Here is an 18371-nt window from a genome sequence, read left to right as displayed (position 1 = left end):
AATGATGCAGACTTGCAAAAGGACCTCATGGTACTATAAGATAACACAAAAGATGAAATTCAATCTAGAGCGATGCAAAGTAATTTTGAAAAAAACAATAAATCCAGCATTATACATATATAAAATGGACTGCAGCAGACTACTACTAGTTAGGAATAAGATTTTGGGATAACCATACAAACTTTCTGTGAAAACTGCAGTTTAGTGTTTAGCAGCCACTGAGAAGAAAAACTGTTAGGAATTAAATAGATGTGGGAAAAGAACATAATGAAATATCTTGACTATCATGCATGAATAGTATGCACAGTTCTGACCTACCACCTTCATGAGCTGGAAGGTGCTGGCAAAGGTACAGGGAAGGCAGCAAGGTAATCTTTTCATGGCATCCAAACAAAGAAAAGTTTAAAAGACCAGAAATAATCAACTTAGAAAACAGACAACTGAAGGAGGGTATGACAGAGGTCTGCTAGTGGAATTGACAAGGAAAACAGGGCCTGGTGTTCATTTTCTCTTCTGATACAAGAATTCAGGGTCAGCAAATGAAATGATCATGTGGGGGTTTCACAGATACTTCTCTACACAACACATAGTCAAGCTGTGGAAATCTTTACCATGGGATGTTATGGATGTCAAAAGTTTTACAATGGGCTCAGATCCACACCTAGGGTGTTTTACATTCGGGAAAAAAAAAGCCGGGGGGGGGGGGGGGGGGGGGGGGGATGGACACAACGACAGTGAGAATGTAAATTTCTTTTTTCTTAGCTTTTGTTCTCCAAGACAAAAACTAGAGACTGCCAGCATCTGAGCTGGTTTTCACATCTCAAAGCCTGCTGGCAGCTTCAATATATCCAGTGTTCCATAAAAGCTATTTGCAGCTGAGAAAAAAAAAAAAAAACCAACAAAAAACTTTTTTCTTCTGATAAATAAGGTATTTTGTATTTAACCATCTGGGCAGTCTTGTTTGCATCACTGGCCTTTGCTGTATCATTTGGTGCCCACAATCCATCCAACTCCTTGGATGTCACAACTACATGTGGATGCTAAATCTGCCTTCATAGTTATAATACAATTGTCTGGTGTCTTACCTACCTCACCTACGAGCCTTCTCTAGTACCGTTACTGTCCTATGCCATTTTTTGCAACAATCTCTTCTTAGTTGTTTAATTTTGAAATATTTTACATTCAACTATTGTCTCTGCTAGTATTCCATAGCCAGATATATGCCACCCATGATCTTGCACTTCAACACTTAAGTTATTCTCTGTTTCAGAGATCAAGCCCAATTCTGCACTACCACACATGACTAGCTTTCCAGATTTATATTTCATAACCTGAAAGCTGTACGGGGATTTGTTTGTTGGCTTTTACAACAGTGAAGGAAATAAATAACAAAGGAATGAATGGGAGGACTCTCCTGCAAACACGCAAATCATATCTGTCGTTTAAGAACCTTCTAATAAAATACAAAGATGTCTGACAACTTTCTCATAAACTCTGCAAGTACTGTACAGGGCTGGATTTGAATTAATCTGTCATCCAACTTAAAATCTTACAGATTGCAGACAACACCATATTATGAAACATATCCCTGGCAAAAGGCTGGGCATCAGTCCCAAAGAGGACAGGTGATATTTATACATTAGAAGTTTCACCAAGAAAAAGTAAATTCTTTGATCAATGAATGTATAATTGAAGTAGCAAGGATTCAAAGCCAACTCATCTCCTTCATATCTGTCTTGCCCTTGCAGAATCTGGCTCCCTGATTTTGGTAGTACTTTTAGCTATACCTGAGTTCTGAGGAATATCCATTACCTATGTTCAGTTGGAAACCAAGCTCCATACATATTTGCCACTTTTCAGTTTCTGAAGTATGTGTGTATTTCTGAAACACATACGCTTGTGAAAACTAAGACTAATAGAATTTAAGTCTGTTATGTTCCTTGACAACTTGAAGCAACAGTGCAGTGCTCTACTACTGCCAATTTAAAAAAAAATATTTTCAGCCTAACAGGTTTTAGGCCACTAAAACCCAAAATACGCTTCAGATTTACAGCTGTAATGTATTTAAATGCTATTACATTTATATCAATTGAATTGGAATTACACCTTCCACAAAACAGCTACCATAATTCTTTTTGTTTGATGATGCTGTTGGAAATGACTGAGTTTTTCTTAAAAATCAGATAAATTGTTAATGTGTACAAAGCCCCTTTGTGGCCACTTGCTTAGCTGTTAATATTTATTTTTTTTGTTTTGTTTCACATTTGATAGTCTAGAAGTTGACAGATGAAGTACAACTACCAGTTCATTTGCTCAATTATCTAGCATTACAGTTTATCAAAAGGACATCAATCAAGCTCTCACTTAAGAAATATTGGTAAGTGCATTAAACCGATATAAGCAACTTTTAAATAAGATACTTCAGTTCTAGTAGATATCCAGAAGATAACTTCAATTTTATTTTATGTTAATTTTCAATAGCAGCATACGATAAAGCCACAATTTGGAAAAACTAATCCAACGATAGCAGGTGGCACTGTGCACAGCCTCTCTGAAAGCCAGTTGCTTAAAACATTTTTAAAAGTATGTTTTCTTCGCTGTAGGCAGCATATAAAGTCACAGCATAAATATGTATACACACACTGTATATTTACACATACAGTAAGATTAGTCTACCATGTAATAGAACCCCTTTTATAGAATAGTCATGAGACTCTTGCTTTTATCCCCTCACATGATTTGTTCATGATTTAGTAATTTGCTTGTAAAATAAGTATATCTGATGTCCTCAGAAGAATCTGCATAAATGAATCTCCACTAGTATTTAAATTCATGAACTATACACATACTTGCCCTCTTAGACTTCTCTGCTTAATAGCATTTAAGTAATAAGTTTAGGTAAAAACAGAAGGTTCTGAAGTTAATCATTCAGTGAGGTGAACAAAGGCAATCTCTGTAAGTTTTGAGGGCATCATTGTCTTCTGCTTATCACTTTGCAGAAGGGACACCTCAAAATGGACTAGTCAAGTCTGTGCTGAAAAAGAATATTTGACTTTATTTTGTTCCCCTCTTCTTTCTAGGTAGTAACCATGCTGGCATTGTGAAACTTTACTATAGTTATTCCTACATCACTAAGAATAGCAATCTTCTGGGCAGTCCTCTGTTCACAGGCAGCTGGTACATGTCCTTCTAGATTTTTTAAGGCAGTGTATCTGTGCAGCCATCAGCCCTTTTAATCACAAACCTACCCTGAGGGCAGGCTACTCCTTACATCTGGGGAACAAATTCAAACCTGTGAAAGGAGATGAATATAGAATTTCACATGTTCTAAACTGAATAATGATTTGGATATGTCAGCTGACCTGGACTCAATTCCAAATTCAGTAAAGTTACCGATCTTCAGAGATCACCTATTCTTTCTAAAAGTCAAGCCACTTCAGACTGGTTTAGCTTCAGTATTAAAAATCTGAAAAACTTTTTAAAACTTTGGGGTTGTGTTTTAGCTCCCATTTGATTTTGCATAGTCAAAATGATACAGTCTTGTAAATCAGAGAATAATCATAGAATCACAGAATTGTTTAGGTTGGAAAAGACCTTTAAGGTCATTGAGTAACTACCGTTATTCTGTAACTACGTGACCATGAAGAGAAACATAAATGTAATACCCTACTTTCACTTTAGCTGTTCACCTATTTGTCTTTCATTATCTATAGATCACCCGAGATTAATGAATTCATTCTGAGACAAATAGTTTTCCTAAGTAAACTTTCAGCCACGGAGTGAATTCATTGATTTTTCCCATTTTTGTATTACTGCACACAAAAGCACTAAAAGCTTAAAAAAACCTGCAAAAATTAACAACGCATTCCTTACAGGCACTTCAGATAATACTCCTGCAAAATCCATTACTTCAGTATTCCAGCAGCTTTTAAAGCTCCAGTTTGAGTGAGTGTTAAGTCAGTGAATATTTAGTCACATTTGCAGGACTGGTTGTCCAACAAACTAAAATCTCTCCTTGGTTCTATTTGCAAAATTTTAAGTGACAAAGAAATATCCTTCATAAGTAATAAAGAAGTATATCCTTTAGAAATAAATACTCTACTACGTATGCAAGTGAATTTATTCAGCATATACGTCAATATGCTTCCAGCCTGCTAGAGGGTTCATCGCCCTAAACTGTGTCTCAGAGCACCATTTCCTCTTCAGCATACAATTACACAGGCTATAAACTGTCAAAGTGAGAAAGCTGGCAAACAGTTACCACTAATATGGCATCTCACGTAGTTTAGGTAGAAGTATTCTGAACACTTTGAGCTAATACTCCTTAGAAGCATGTTTGATGCCGTTCCCACTGAGTATCTTTGTGGAAAGGCTTACACTAATTTCTTAAATTAGAATTCCCCACCAGCTAACTTCTATGCAATTAAACACTACATAAATGCCGATACCACAAAATCCACTCTTACTGCATACCATTATATAAAAAATGTGAGTATGTTTACTATTACCCTAGGCCATTTATTTATTCTTCCCTGAAATGGCAGGCTTAATTGTTTTATGATATCTGCCAGCAAAGGAAATCTGCAGTGACAAGTCAGTTATACCATATATTCAAAAAAAGTGCAACTCCATCAAACATACCTCCACAAGCCTGCTGGTATGTTCTCGAAATATAGCAGCATATTCCTTTATTTCTTTATCTCTTCCATTTTTAGCAGCTTCAATGAGAACTAGGAGTGGAACAGTGGTATCTAAGAAGGAGTCTGAGATGTGATCTATAATGGCTTTACGGAGCTGCAAAAGAAAGCATCACATTAGTAGCTGCTAATAAGACTATTTATTAAAGTCTACTCTCATTACTGTCCATTAGTATTTTATAACATAAATGTGTACACACTGTATTCCTGCATTATTTGCAGGATTATGTGTCTGAAACCTACCACAGCTGCAATTTATCTATTACACTGTTTAATTTTAGGGACAATTTTAATATACCACCATCTAAATATGTGTGTGTGTGTGTGTGCGTGTGAGTACAGATACATAAAACACAACATGTACTAGTTCTGTTGAAATCAAGGTAGTCAAACAAATACTCATGTTCTTTAATGAATAGAATAGACTACTTCAGTGATTCCACACATGAAAAATTACTGTTAGACCAAAACTAGTGTCTCTTGGGTATTTTTTTCTTGAAGTTCAGATGCCGAGGGAGAAGGCTATTTCATTTTACCAGAAAAAAAAAAAAAAAGTTAATTTAATTATGTTTGTACTCATGAAATAGTCTATATCACACGTTTTCCTAATTGCAGAACTACCCAAATTGTTTCTGTCTTGTTGGAAAACTCAATGATACAGTTTGATTAGCAAAATGGTAGCCTTCATGGTAGTTATATCAATGAGGTTACTGATTATGCCACCTGGTAACAGATTAATAGAGCAAGAAGAACTATAAATGAGTCTGAAGTTCAATTTTCTCTATTTAAATTAATTGTTCTTGAATTTCTTAATTTGTTGAAGAAGTGTAATATTCTGCTACAAATTACCTTTCTTAAATTAGGTTTCATGTAAGCTTATAACTGATCAGTGGGACACTACTTCACTTAAGAGGTCATTTTCCATGTTATAAACCACCACAAGGCAATTGTTCATTTTAATCATAGACCACAACAAGAAATATACCAATAGTAAAATTCATGCAGTGCAACTGAAGTATCAAGTTCACTGAATTTCCTGGAATAAAAAATTGTTTTTACAATACATATAAAAGATATTGATTAGAACAGAGAAGAACACAAAAGGCTTTTAAGCTCTTGCATGCTGACAGGTTTGTTGCCAAAGGACACATTTTCACTTATCATTTTGCTCCAATATATCTATGTGAAAACTCAGTAGAAGTAAAGACTGCTACACCTAGAAAAATGCAAAAAACCCCACAATCTTTTGGATAGTTCTGTCTTTGTAGGTAGGGAAGTTAATATGCAAATCTGAAATAATAGAGAAATCTGTGGATTATTAAGACAAGATTTGGATATGAATCCCACCACTAACTTTTGGATAGCCTCACCATCACAAGCCAGCTTTCATTGACTCACCAGGCAAATGGGACTAACAAATCTTCCCAAAAAATACAGGTAAGTTTACATTTGGATCTGGTTTTTGTCTTCTAACTTCCTGCAGTTTATTACTATAGGATACACTATCTGGATACGTTGTATGCACTCAATAGTAATTTACAAAGACAAAGGCTATGGGATTCCAATAAAAAATTGGATTTTTACTGTCATTTTCACAATCCCAGAATTATTCAGGCTGGAATTTTAAAAAATATAAAGAAAGAAATAATAAAAAGTTTTACTACCAGGAGCAAAATACATTGAACCTTCAGTCCTGCCAAGTTACCCGTTAAAATTCCTAGGCTGGAAAAGTCCAAATGAAGAAAACAGACACACTCATCTGCTTAAAATTAAGTATCTAAAAATGACCTTGAGTAATCACATTTTAAACATTAAGATTTCAATTTACAATAGCAACAAAAAGCTGTGGAACCATATCCATGGCCAATGATTCATTATCTCCAAGAGATATATTTTTAGGTTTTGCATAGCCCAGATTGTAGCGCTTTTTCAGCCTTAATGTACTATTTGAGGACCAGTGACTGTGATGACCTTAGTCACATTTGTGGTGAGCTTCAGGCATCTAATTTTCAAACCAACAGCCTAATTTTATCTCTCTTCACATAACTCTTTGCTGTAGCTTTTTACTGGTTTGCTTGGTTTAATTAACCTTTCACATATAAATTATAATTATTATTTTGTTCTAAAGAAATCCTTTGTTCTGCAATTAAACAGTGCAATGCCTCTTCTTAAAAAAAAATAAAATAAAGAAGAAGAAGAGATAATGCCATGTCTTTGCTGAATACAAACAAGTTTGAAACTATGTTCCTGTTTCAGCTATGCAAAAAAATACATGAAGCTAAGATTTTCAAAATATGGCTTGTCTAGCATTAAAGAACAAAGAAATACAATGTTCAACAAAGAAAGGAAAAAGACAAAGGAAAAAAGGAATATCTACAGCAATATCTATTTCTCTTCATCCTAATCATAATTTTTTCCATGACTCAAGTAAGTCTGTTTCTGACTCTGGCCACCTCTAGAGCAAAATGCTAAAAGCTAAGTAGCCATACAGAGAGACATATAAACAGACAAAGAACAGCAGCAGCAGTGCTAGCAGGCAGTACTAGGGAAGTTATTGTGCTATAATTAATTTTTTGCTCATATTTTTAAGTGTAAGAGACACCATCAGAAGAGGTAAAGCAAAGAGAGGATGATGTCTGACAAATTGTTTTATTTTTAAGGTGCAAGGTCCTATTCTTACCCTTTTTGCAGACTGTTACAGAAGTGGAAGCATGGAGAGTTTTTGTTTTGATATCATAGTGCATTAAAAAATAACAAAGAAACGTGTTGTTTATAAAACATGGGGCATAAGTTTGTAAAAACTAAACAGTGAAGGGTAGAGAATAAAATCCCAGCAGCTGTTTGCAACCCTATTAAACATCAGTATCTTAATGAGTACAGAAAATTGCATTTACATCTCTTTGCCTACAGCTGCACACGACTACACTGGTATAAGTCCTGGAAAAACTTAAGATTAGTTATTACTGAGGGATCTCTGTATCCTGTTTAGAAGGGATGCCAGGAAGGTGATCTCCTTTGAGTTCAGAAAAAGCTATCCACGATGAAGAAGCAACATAGAAATGTAAGAATATCATCAAGAATAACATTACAAAAAAACAACCAACCAAAACTGCAGAACAACCATAGGAGAAATATCCGTGCAGTATATTCAACGCTATGCTGGGAAACAGCTAGGAGGTAGGAAACAAGTATGGTAATTTCTCAGAATTAGAAATGGGAATTCCTTCCTAAATATTCATACAGTTTACTGGGCAGGAAAGCAATGATTTAAGTAAAGCTGCACACACAGAGATTACATGCATATCTCTAGCACAATAAAAATAAAAATCAAAACAATACAAGAATAGTTTTAAATCCCCACAAGTACTGGCCCAGTTCCTGAAGTGAATATAAATAATTTCATTTGAAAAACCAGAGATTTTTACAACTTCTACAATACACTGAGATAGCTATTTTTGCCTTCAAATCTTGCCAAATACAAGTCTTCCTTCACTTACTCTGGTCTACAAAGATGTTCCATAACTCACAATCAGGTGGTGATGGAGCCAGCACTTACATGATGCTTTTGTTTATTGTGCACTACACCGGAAAAAATTTGAAAACCATAAGTTCACAAGGTTTCATCTTCAATTCCAATTTTGCAGAGGCAATCCCAGTAACTGACTGAAAGCAGAGTACATTGTGCACACCATAACCCTGAATCCACTATGCATGCCTAATGTAATACAAGCTATGGTACACGGTATTAATTGTAAAAAAATGTGCATATATTAGAACAGCTGTAAGAGTAGGCCAAATAACAGTGTTCATGTTTCTAGTAAAAGTGCTGGGAGACAAAATAACAGATGTTCATAAGTGAAAGCAAACAAGACTCCATTGCAATATCTGCAGGCCCAAAAGTCACAATGTCATGTTTCCCAGACCAGGAGTCAGACATGCAGTAAGCGCTCTTCCTAAAACAATCATTATGCAATTCACATGTATGAACACAGAATTGGAGGAAGTAGATGAAATATTTCTCATAAATATCTCCCAGTGGAAAATGTCAAGAAGCCGTAAAGCTATTCTGGTTAAAGAAAACTATTGGTTCTAGATTGACTATAAAGTGGGCATGATCACATTCAGGCTCAACATTTCAGAAAGGTTTATAGAAACAAAAAAAAGTTAATTTGTTAACAGATTTTAAACTCTGTAACAGAGGCAGTAAACTGTTATAAACCAGAGTTTAATTATCTCATGGAAGAGACTATAGGACAGAACGAGAGAGTTCCCAGTCACACTGAGATTGTGATGCAAGTTTCTGGGTGTCTCAGCTGAACATATTTTTGATGGAATATGAGCAGAAATTGGATAGCTAGTTATAAACGCTATATTTATACTATATTAATCTCATCTTTCAAGGCTTCCCCTGGCTCATTATGGGAGACAGGAAGAAATTTATTCATCATCTTGAAACATAGGTTGGCTTGTAAGACTGTACACAGAGTTGGGAGGGATATTCTTCTACGAGAGAGTTGATAAATAGCCACAGCTAGACACAGGATGAAAGAAGCATTTGCTTGTGTTCTGTGTGGCCTTGGGGCAGCCTGGCTGAAAGAACTGCTGGCTTTATAGCTCTCTTTTCTAAAACGGCACATTATATAGTTTCAACATTATTTTCAATTTTTCTCAAAGATGTTCCTTGCAGAGAAAGGATGTAAACACAGCTGATATCTACTGCTCACCTATTGCAGTACACTGAAGTTCTGGATTTTGGCCCATGTCTTACAGTAGTTTTAGGATAGTGGGATGCAAAATGGGTGGGGTGGACTGTGGACCAGGTATTCCAAGGACCTTTTTCTGTTGTATGAGTTCTCACAACTGTAAAGAGCTAAATGACTCAGTGGTCCCTTCAAGGTATCTGTTCCATCAACCAATAATAATTCAAGCTCATTTAAAATAAAACAAGTCTTGATGTTCAAAGTATATTAGTGATATATGTCTACAGCAAATACATATTTAGACATGTACATATGCAGAGTTTTGCCTATGTATGTACATATATTCAGCCAGTATCATTTGGTAGGGTTTTTTCCCCAGAGTTTTGAAAATTTGTATTTATATAGTCTGTGAAATACTGTAACTATCTTCAATCTTTTTTTAATATAGAAGAAAACTTGGTGGGTTTTTTTTTTTTCAAAATGCAGTCCTACAAAACCAGAAAATAGCAGTTTGGAAAAGTGTACTTCAAGTCTCCTTTTTTACCTTTTCAGTTCCCTGGGTTGCTTACCTGTCTGCGGAGGTCTCTTGTCTTCTTGCACATACTATCTATTGCAACATTCAAGGCATTACTTCTCTCTTTCTTGTCAGTCTGTAATAAATATGATAGAAAACACAACAATAGTTATTTGTCATCTCTTGGCAAGCATGTTCTTTGTGGCCTTAGTTCATCCACAGCATTTGGTAAATCATATATGCTTAAGGATTTTTTTTTATTTTTATACTTTTCAGGAGCTAGTACCACAGTATTCATTGAGTGTCAATTTGTGATGTTAAGCATAATCTGTTGAATCAAAACATATCCTTTACTAGCAGTATATAGGAACAAAATTAAGCGCTTTTTATCTTCTGAATTGCTATAATACTTTTTTTTTAGTCCACGTTTACTTCTGTAATTATTATTATTGATGCTAATCCATTATCACCATACTCATATGAAAATCATCTTAATTCTTTACAAAACTTTATAAATTCAGATGCCCACAGTGTTTGGTAGTGCTTTAGTCTGACGCATTCATCATTTTACTCCTGTAAAACAGAATGGGTGAGTTTCAAAACATCCAAGACACTGCAATGCAAACATTGTCAATGAAAATGGACAGTCTCTTCGCTTAACAGCACATTCATTCTCAGCATCAACAGAAGACTAAGCTTTTGGCATATTTCAGAGATCTTAAGAGAATCAGCTGTATACTTTCCGAACAATCTTGATGTTTTATTTCTATCTATAAGGAAAGTGCTTATATTATTATCATCTATTTGAAAAGTGCAGTTAACACTTTTATTGCACCACCCAGCACTGTTTCTATACAATAAAACCATAGTAGTTCTGAGGCTACTAGCTGTTTTGAATAATCTTTTTTTCATGTTAGTACAGAAACTATATGAAAATCCAAGATGTCTGATGAACTTTATTTCTCTAAATCAATCATTCATTGCTCACTGCCTTGGACTGCCCTGGTCCAAAGAAAGAAACTACAAACAGTGAAAGTGTCTTTACATAAAGCCTTAAGTCAATACGTGTTACATTTCCAGGGAAAGGATGAGATTCTCATAACTTTTAAAGAAATAGCTATGTATACTGACCATAATATTTGGGCTTCAGTTATAGTACAATAGGAAGTCTGTATTATGAACATGACTGTCTTATTTTGTAAATTGTATAAAATGAACACCAGTGAAAAAAAAAGTTGTAATATCTTGGTAGGCACCTAGGTGTATAATCTTGTTACGTATAAGATACCATACTTGAGTCAGAGTTGCTTCCTTGCTAAAAAATAAAATTAAAAAATAGAATTATCTGTGAACAGAGCAATATGCTTAATATTAAAACAAAAAACAGAGATGGTCAGAAAATAATTTTCCCATTAAAAGTTAATGCGTGATGTAATAAATGCCTTGAAATGATTAGTACATTCTCCACCAATGGAAAGGAACAATTACTTTGAAAAACAGAGTTTATATATTCAGGGTGACTTAGAAATTTTCCTACTACTTTCCATTTCTGAAATTGCTTACAGTCTTTGCAGGGAACAGATGATCAAACACAGGTCTTGGAGAGAGGTATGAACTTCACCTTGAAACCTCCAGGGAATCCCCTAAAGGTAGATACTGACTTTCTATTTCACAGTAAGACAACCAAATTTCTCATACCAATGCTTGCATAGGAACTGAAGTGAATAATGACTCTTCTACTATGGTTTGCAAGCTATTGTCAGCCTTGAACACAAAATTGATCCCTTCGAAACTGCTAGCTAAACAGGACCAGTAAAAGTGTTGTGAATACAACTCAGCTTATGCCTATGCATTTTCAGATGACACAGATGCAGTTCCACATTGGCACATCCTTTAAAAGCTTTATACTTAAAGCCTATTTTTCCAAAACGACAGAATCAATGTAAAATATTGGGATTTTTTTAAAGTTCTCTAGTAAGCTGTAACTTTAAAGGTGGCAACTAATGATACAAATGGCTCTATGCAAACCTAAACCTTTGAGGCCCCTAGTATGAAATAACCTCACTCAGCAAGTGGTATAAAAATACTTAACAGTGAACAAGGAAAGAAATAATTTATTTGCAAATTCTTAATGTAACTGCCAATAGTCAATGCCTACAAAGCAAACCTCACTATAATTGAAGTTATTCTTCACCTCATGTTTTCCCCAAGAACTAAATACACTGTAAAATGCTGCTTCTAACTGTAGAACGTAGACAGGTTCAGAATGTGTGTAAACTCCTAACTGCAGGCTCTCATTCTTCCTTAAAGAAATTTAAATGTCAAAAAAACACATTACTGTTTTGATAAAACCTTACAAATATTTAAGTATTTCAAAATTGTGTATAGTCTGTTAAAGTCAGGGGGACGCCTGATGACAAAGTCTGTTGTGGGAGTACTCTTAAACATTGATGGCCTCGTGCCACATTGTCCAGGTTCTGTGAAGTATTGTCCATTTGTCCCAAGTACCTCTGAATGCTGAATTACTCCTTTAAGTTTATATTCCTCTGCAGACTTCCATCTCAAATAAGTATGTGAAAGTAACAGTTCAAGATCTACACTAGAAGATTACATTCTCTAATAGCTGAAAAATACCAGAGTTAATATTTAAAAAATCTATATTAAAACAATGGCATAGTGAAACTAAACGTGATCTGAACTTCTCTACATAACGTTCCACTTATCAGTAACATGTATTTTTATATATGTACATAATATATATGATATATAAGTCTACATCTGCTCGTCAATTAACAGTCGTCTCATGAGTGCTGTACTTAAAAACAAGTCTATCTGAAATAGTTCATTCTTGTACAATGTGACTGAATTAAGAGAAGGGCTGGGAAAATTATGCATGTTATTCTAGGCTTTGGATTTCAAAAATCATGCAGTTGAGCTCACTCATTTCCCTTTTTTCCTGCAGACAGCTACAGTTTTATTCTGTAAAATATATGTAATAACAGCTATATGGCTCCCCTGTGAAGACATTACAAGTAATATCCAGCTCCTATTTCAATGCATTTTTAACATATGAAACATTTTACAAGCACTAAGTCACATTGTTATTAATACTCCACTAAGTGAAAACAAGTATTTTCAATTAACACTGCATAGCCTGAAGATAAATGCTGAATATTGCCTATGACACAGGCCTATCTATTTCACACACTGGCAAACAACATTAGCTGAATGACTTAAAAACCACGTGTGCAGAAAATCTTTCCTGTTGGATTTTCATTTAATACAGTACATATCTATGGGCAGATTCTCAGTTTAAACAAATCACCATGTCTCCACTGTTCTTAAGGGAGTTCATTTATATCAGCAGGGGATCACAACCTTCACAGACATTACAGATCCTTCTGCACTCCAAGTTATACAGATGCAAACCAATATGTTTGCGTTAGCTACAAAACATTGAAGGACTCAAGAACAAATCTCCAGTGGAGTGTTTGGGGGGTACACGCCAACAGTTAACAGTATTAACAAGGACAGCGGTAATTTCTACAACCTTCATACTTACACTGAGTTGAACAGATACGTTAAACAAAAGAATAGTAATTCTCATAAGGTTTTTCATTTCACTTTGTTTATAGTTCTGAAGCACTACAAATGTTTACCTAATAGTTACACAGTATCTCCCATCTGAAAACTGATCAGTAGATTACAAAGAAGATTTGGGCAGAACTACTGAATTGATCGTATAATCTCTTCAAGTACTGAGGCTAATAGATACAGATTAAATTTATTAAAAAAACCCAACAATATAAAAAAGGATATATAAAAGGATACAATCAGCCACAGGTATTAAAACAGCAAATGCTATTAGTATTCATTATGTGAATCAAAGAACACCCCCACTTTAGCCATAATCAAGAATTCCGTTACAACACAGAACTGAAGTACTCTCATTAGCAGGACTAAAATAAACAAGATCTGGTCAAGTGAAATGGAGCCCGTTTGTTTGGATATGTACTAGTGATAAAAGTATCCACAAGGATTTACTTAAATCTTGCAAGGCCACACTGCTTGAGGTCCTTTTGTAGTCATCGGAGAAAGTAATCACTTTTGCATCACCTCTGAAGCTCCTAAGCCTCTACTCACTATAGAGGGTCATGGGAGACACCTAGTTTGGTAGGCTGAAGTTTTGTCTTGTGAACAATCCCCGAAAATAATAATTTTTATATTAAAACCCCCCACAAACTATAAAAAGAAAATTGTAACAGGCCTTCATGAAGCACACTGGATGCTTTGACATATCTACCTGAAATAGGTATCAAGGTTTCAAACATGAAGTAATTGTTTTTCAAAAGTTGCCTTACATGTTCAAAAACACATCTGCAGACTCTAGCTGTACAATGTTGTGGAGTAAAAGGGAGCAATGTTAATTTATCACACCCACAATGAGAGCAGATGTCTTCTGAATTCCATATTCCAGACAGCTGGAGTCTTTAGCTATAAACTTTAAAAATATTTTACTTTAGTTCTAAAGGTTTCCTTCAAGTATTTGTATGGCAACAACATGGTCAGGAGATTCTACCCATGCCATTATGCAGGGCCTCGAGATAGAACACCTGAATTAGGATCTAGACTGAAACAGAAGTGGTCAGGATCTGTCTCAGTCCCCTATGCAAGAAAAGTGACAATGGAGTAGGGAATGCAAAACCTTAAACTTGAGCCTTGCTTGGAATTTTTAAGAACTGTCCTCAGCCAAGTTGTCTGTAAAGGAATAAATATATGCAGGTACTGGGCAGTATAAGATTATAAACAGACTACATCAATATAAGCCTAGTTGTGTTATACATGTCTGTGTGAGCCATGGTCTACAGAAACTACAAAGCAGTAAGTAATTTATCTTGATAGGCACCCTGAATTTCTTTCCTTCAACGCCACTATAAAAAGTTATTTGTAAACACACAAAACAAGCAGGCTTGAGATTCAGGGCATTCCTGATATTTTAGGATATTTGGGTGCAAGTTCATCTTGCATTGCTGGCTTGAGTATTGGTTTAAAATAACAGAAGTTAAAAGAAAGCAGTAGTACTTCAGTGGAATGTTTGAAACCCCACACATGATTAAAAACAACTTTATAAACTTAATCCATATTGTACTCAAAGGCTCTCCTGAAAATAGATTTCCATACTTAAAAACCTACGGCCAGAAACTGTTTTGTTTCCTGGGATGTCTCTGTCCCGCTCTTTGCACAATCTTGGGGGAACTGAATAGGAAAAAAAAAACCTCACTAGCATGATTTTCATAGTTTATGTCAACAGCTGTACCACGACTCTGTGATAAACATCTTCTGATTTAGTTCAATGTATCCAAGTACAATTTGATTTTTAAAAAGTCTAGCACATTTACTGAGATCAGTTCTCTGTGGAAATCTTCAAAGAAATGTCAAGCTAAAAGGTAAACACCAATCAATACTATAATAAGTTAATAAATGTCAGAGCTCTAATTAAATGACCGATCATTTCAGGCTACATGTTGGCTGAAAATAATTCTGTACTCAGTAATTATAGGGTCCCGTACATTGTACCATAATAAATAGACAAATAAACAACAAACCCTCACCCAACCTAAATAATATATTAGAACTAAGTCACAGTTCCTATAGAGATACCAGGCATTTTATGTCTGTTGTTACAATTTAGCATTTAACACTAAATATTTTCTGGTGTATATGGTGCTCATAAATGATTCGTCTCTTGAATTATAAAGTAATTTTGAATTGTAGACAAAAACGTAACAGTGGTGAAAAAAAAAGTATAAAAAGCACTTTCACAAATTTTTGTGTGTTGAAACACTGTTGCCATTACTTGGGAAAATTCAACAAATGGATTTGTTGTGCAAAGACAAATACTACTTTTTTTTTTCATACCCAGCTCAGAGAAACCCTGATCTTTCAAATCCTGTTGTGTAATTCAACAGGTAACTGCAAGTATCTGTCTCAAAAAAAAGTCCAAAACCATAGGCTTTTATAAGGGAAGATCCAGTTCAATCCTGTTACATCTTCATTTATATTGAAACACGTGAACTAACAGAGAAGGGCCAAGGTGTTTGTCAACTTGACTACAGTGGGTTTTCTTTTGCCAAAATTAGTTAACTCAGTACTTCATCCATCAATAAGTAAATAGAACTAATTTCACTGCTTACATTCTTTGCTGGGAGAAGGCAAAGGGCTTGTCACCTTGAAGGTCACATGAAGAATGGAGAAATCTGAGATGAGTGCTTAGCTATGAAAAACCTGTGGGAAGTGCCAAGTCTGGGGCATCCACACCACAAGAACAACAGCAGGGCTCGAGAAACATCCTGATGATAGGAACAACATAATACAGCACAAAAGGTCCAGATCAGCAGTGTTTGAATAATCTCTGTCTTTTTCACAGTCTTGCAAAAGTGAGTATGCGGGGCAGCTATTTCCGTGGATAGCCTCCCTCCCTCCAACACCTCCTTCTTGAGGAACAAGTAACCAGAACCATATAATCTAAACCTTTACTTTGAGATTGCACTGGAACAGGCTGCCCAGAGAGGCTGTGGACTCACCTTCCCTGGAGACATTCAAAACCCACCTGGACGTGACTCTGCAACCTGATCTAGATGAAGCTGCCTTAGCAGAGGGTTGGACTAGATGACCTCCAGAGGTCCCTTGCAACCCTTACTGTTCTGTGATTCTTGCACCAGTGGGCCTTACTCTAGTCAATCTGCTTGCCACCAGGCTGCTGTGTGAGTCTCCTCCCTGCCCCTTGCTCTTTGCATGGCCTGTGCTAGCTGCAGAAACTGCACCCCCGGGGTCCCTGTTTTTCTTGGGGCACCATAGGTCTCCTGTTACCAGAACATGTTACCTCAGCTGTCTTCTCATCAAACAGCTTTTTGTACCCAAATGCATCTGCTTCCTAGATCAAACATAAAAAAGAGACCCCTCAAGTAAGTTTTTTTCCTTACTGCCATCTTGTCTCATTTTAGACTGCTAAATCCTTCAGTTCCCTTACTGTTCAGTCCCAGTCCCAGAGTGCCCAGCAAAGTAGAAACAAAACCTCTTATAATCAATAGGCAAAATCAAAGACATTTAAAGGCTGTTAAGAACCTCTTTGTACTTCCTTGCACCAATTTGTATATCACTAGGCCCTAGAAATATTTGCCACTTACATGCAGAATTAATGGAAACAGTATTTTACCTTTAAAATTTTCAGCTTGCTCCTCAAAGTACAACTTCCAAGTAACAAACAAGATCCCTTGTTGAAGGTCATATGTCTAGTTAAATAAACCAAAACTATGATCCCCTCCAAAGCTATAGATATCAATGGACAAGTTTGTGTCAGATTCGAACACAAAAGGAAGCCAGTTGTTTACAATTCTAGTTTTCTAGTATGTCTTATGCTTTTAAACAAACTTTTTAAAAGACCTCTTTGTTCCCCATCCTGGAAGCAGATAAGAGTAACTTTTTGAGTGCAAATATCTCACTGAAACAATGGGACTATTTAGATGCATGAACAATTATATGCACGTTTTTCTGTATTAATTTTTTTCCAAAAGTCTTTAAGGATTCACAGCAGTGCCACCTTATTAACTGCTGCCTGAGAAATCTCTTAAATGAACATTTTAGAAGTTATTCAAGGAATCCTCTGACAAGACAGTAAAGGCAGGACTTGACATTTCTGACATTTTAAAGAACAAAAATTCCTTTGAAAAGGCAAAAGCTCCCAGGTCTTTTCATACACCATTTCAAAGCATATTTTTACTATACATCAAAAGTCTGCAAAAGGAATTCATTTACAAGTATATTTATTACCCTTCTTTGTTAATATAGGAAACACAAAGAATGAATAACCCACAAGTATTTTAAGTCAAACCCCACTACATTTACTTGGTAGCACAGATTCCCTATTCTAATAAACCAAGCCCAGTGCATGTTTTTAAAAGACACCTGACTCAAGAAAACCTAATTCTGTGATAAACAAGTGGGTGCAGTGGGGTGGGGAAGAGCCAAGAAATAAAAAAATAACAAGGGTATGGAAAATCACATGCAACTGAGCAAATAAGGAATCTTTCATGTGGAACTGTTTCTCATTATAGATATTTTTTTCTCCTCCACAGCTTCAATATGAGATTGTAATTTTTTTCCTCTTCAAGCCATCATGGACAGCTCCCTACGGACCTAATGCTGGGAGATGTGAAGTACCTCATAAGGAATGAATTACCTCAACCTCCATCGATATCAATTGGAGTACTGAGGGCTTTCCTCACTATGTGAATTACCCTTTCTCAATCAATATGCAGGAAAAGCCTTGAATTTAAAGCCTCTCAGTATAACTCTCTTTTAGCATTCAGTTATATCTAGTTCATAATACTGCAAAATAAACATTCTAAATGAGCACACATAAAACAGCCAAAAAAAAAAAAAAAAACACAAAAAACACCA

The 18371-nt window shown here is 35.6% G+C and overlaps 1 protein-coding gene across 2 annotated transcripts in view; it reads right to left on the bottom strand.

Annotated features, from left to right (window-relative positions):
- CTNNA3 (catenin alpha 3) overlaps positions 1–18371 on the bottom strand; it is a 500767-nt gene that overhangs the window by 188312 nt on the left and 294084 nt on the right. For both annotated transcript variants that reach the window (XM_056352597.1, XM_056352598.1), the window contains 2 exons: positions 9967–10047; positions 4642–4794 (listed from right to left, as the gene is read on the bottom strand). In XM_056352597.1, the coding sequence (XP_056208572.1) occupies positions 4642–4794; positions 9967–10047 (234 nt within the window). The remainder of the gene's footprint in view (positions 1–4641; positions 4795–9966; positions 10048–18371) is intronic.

This window comes from Falco biarmicus, chromosome 9, assembly GCF_023638135.1.
Source record: "Falco biarmicus isolate bFalBia1 chromosome 9, bFalBia1.pri, whole genome shotgun sequence".
In the NCBI taxonomy this organism is placed as follows: domain Eukaryota; kingdom Metazoa; phylum Chordata; class Aves; order Falconiformes; family Falconidae; genus Falco; species Falco biarmicus.
The sequence above is the reverse complement of the archived record's forward strand: the minus strand, read 5'-3'. Positions and strand labels throughout refer to the sequence as shown.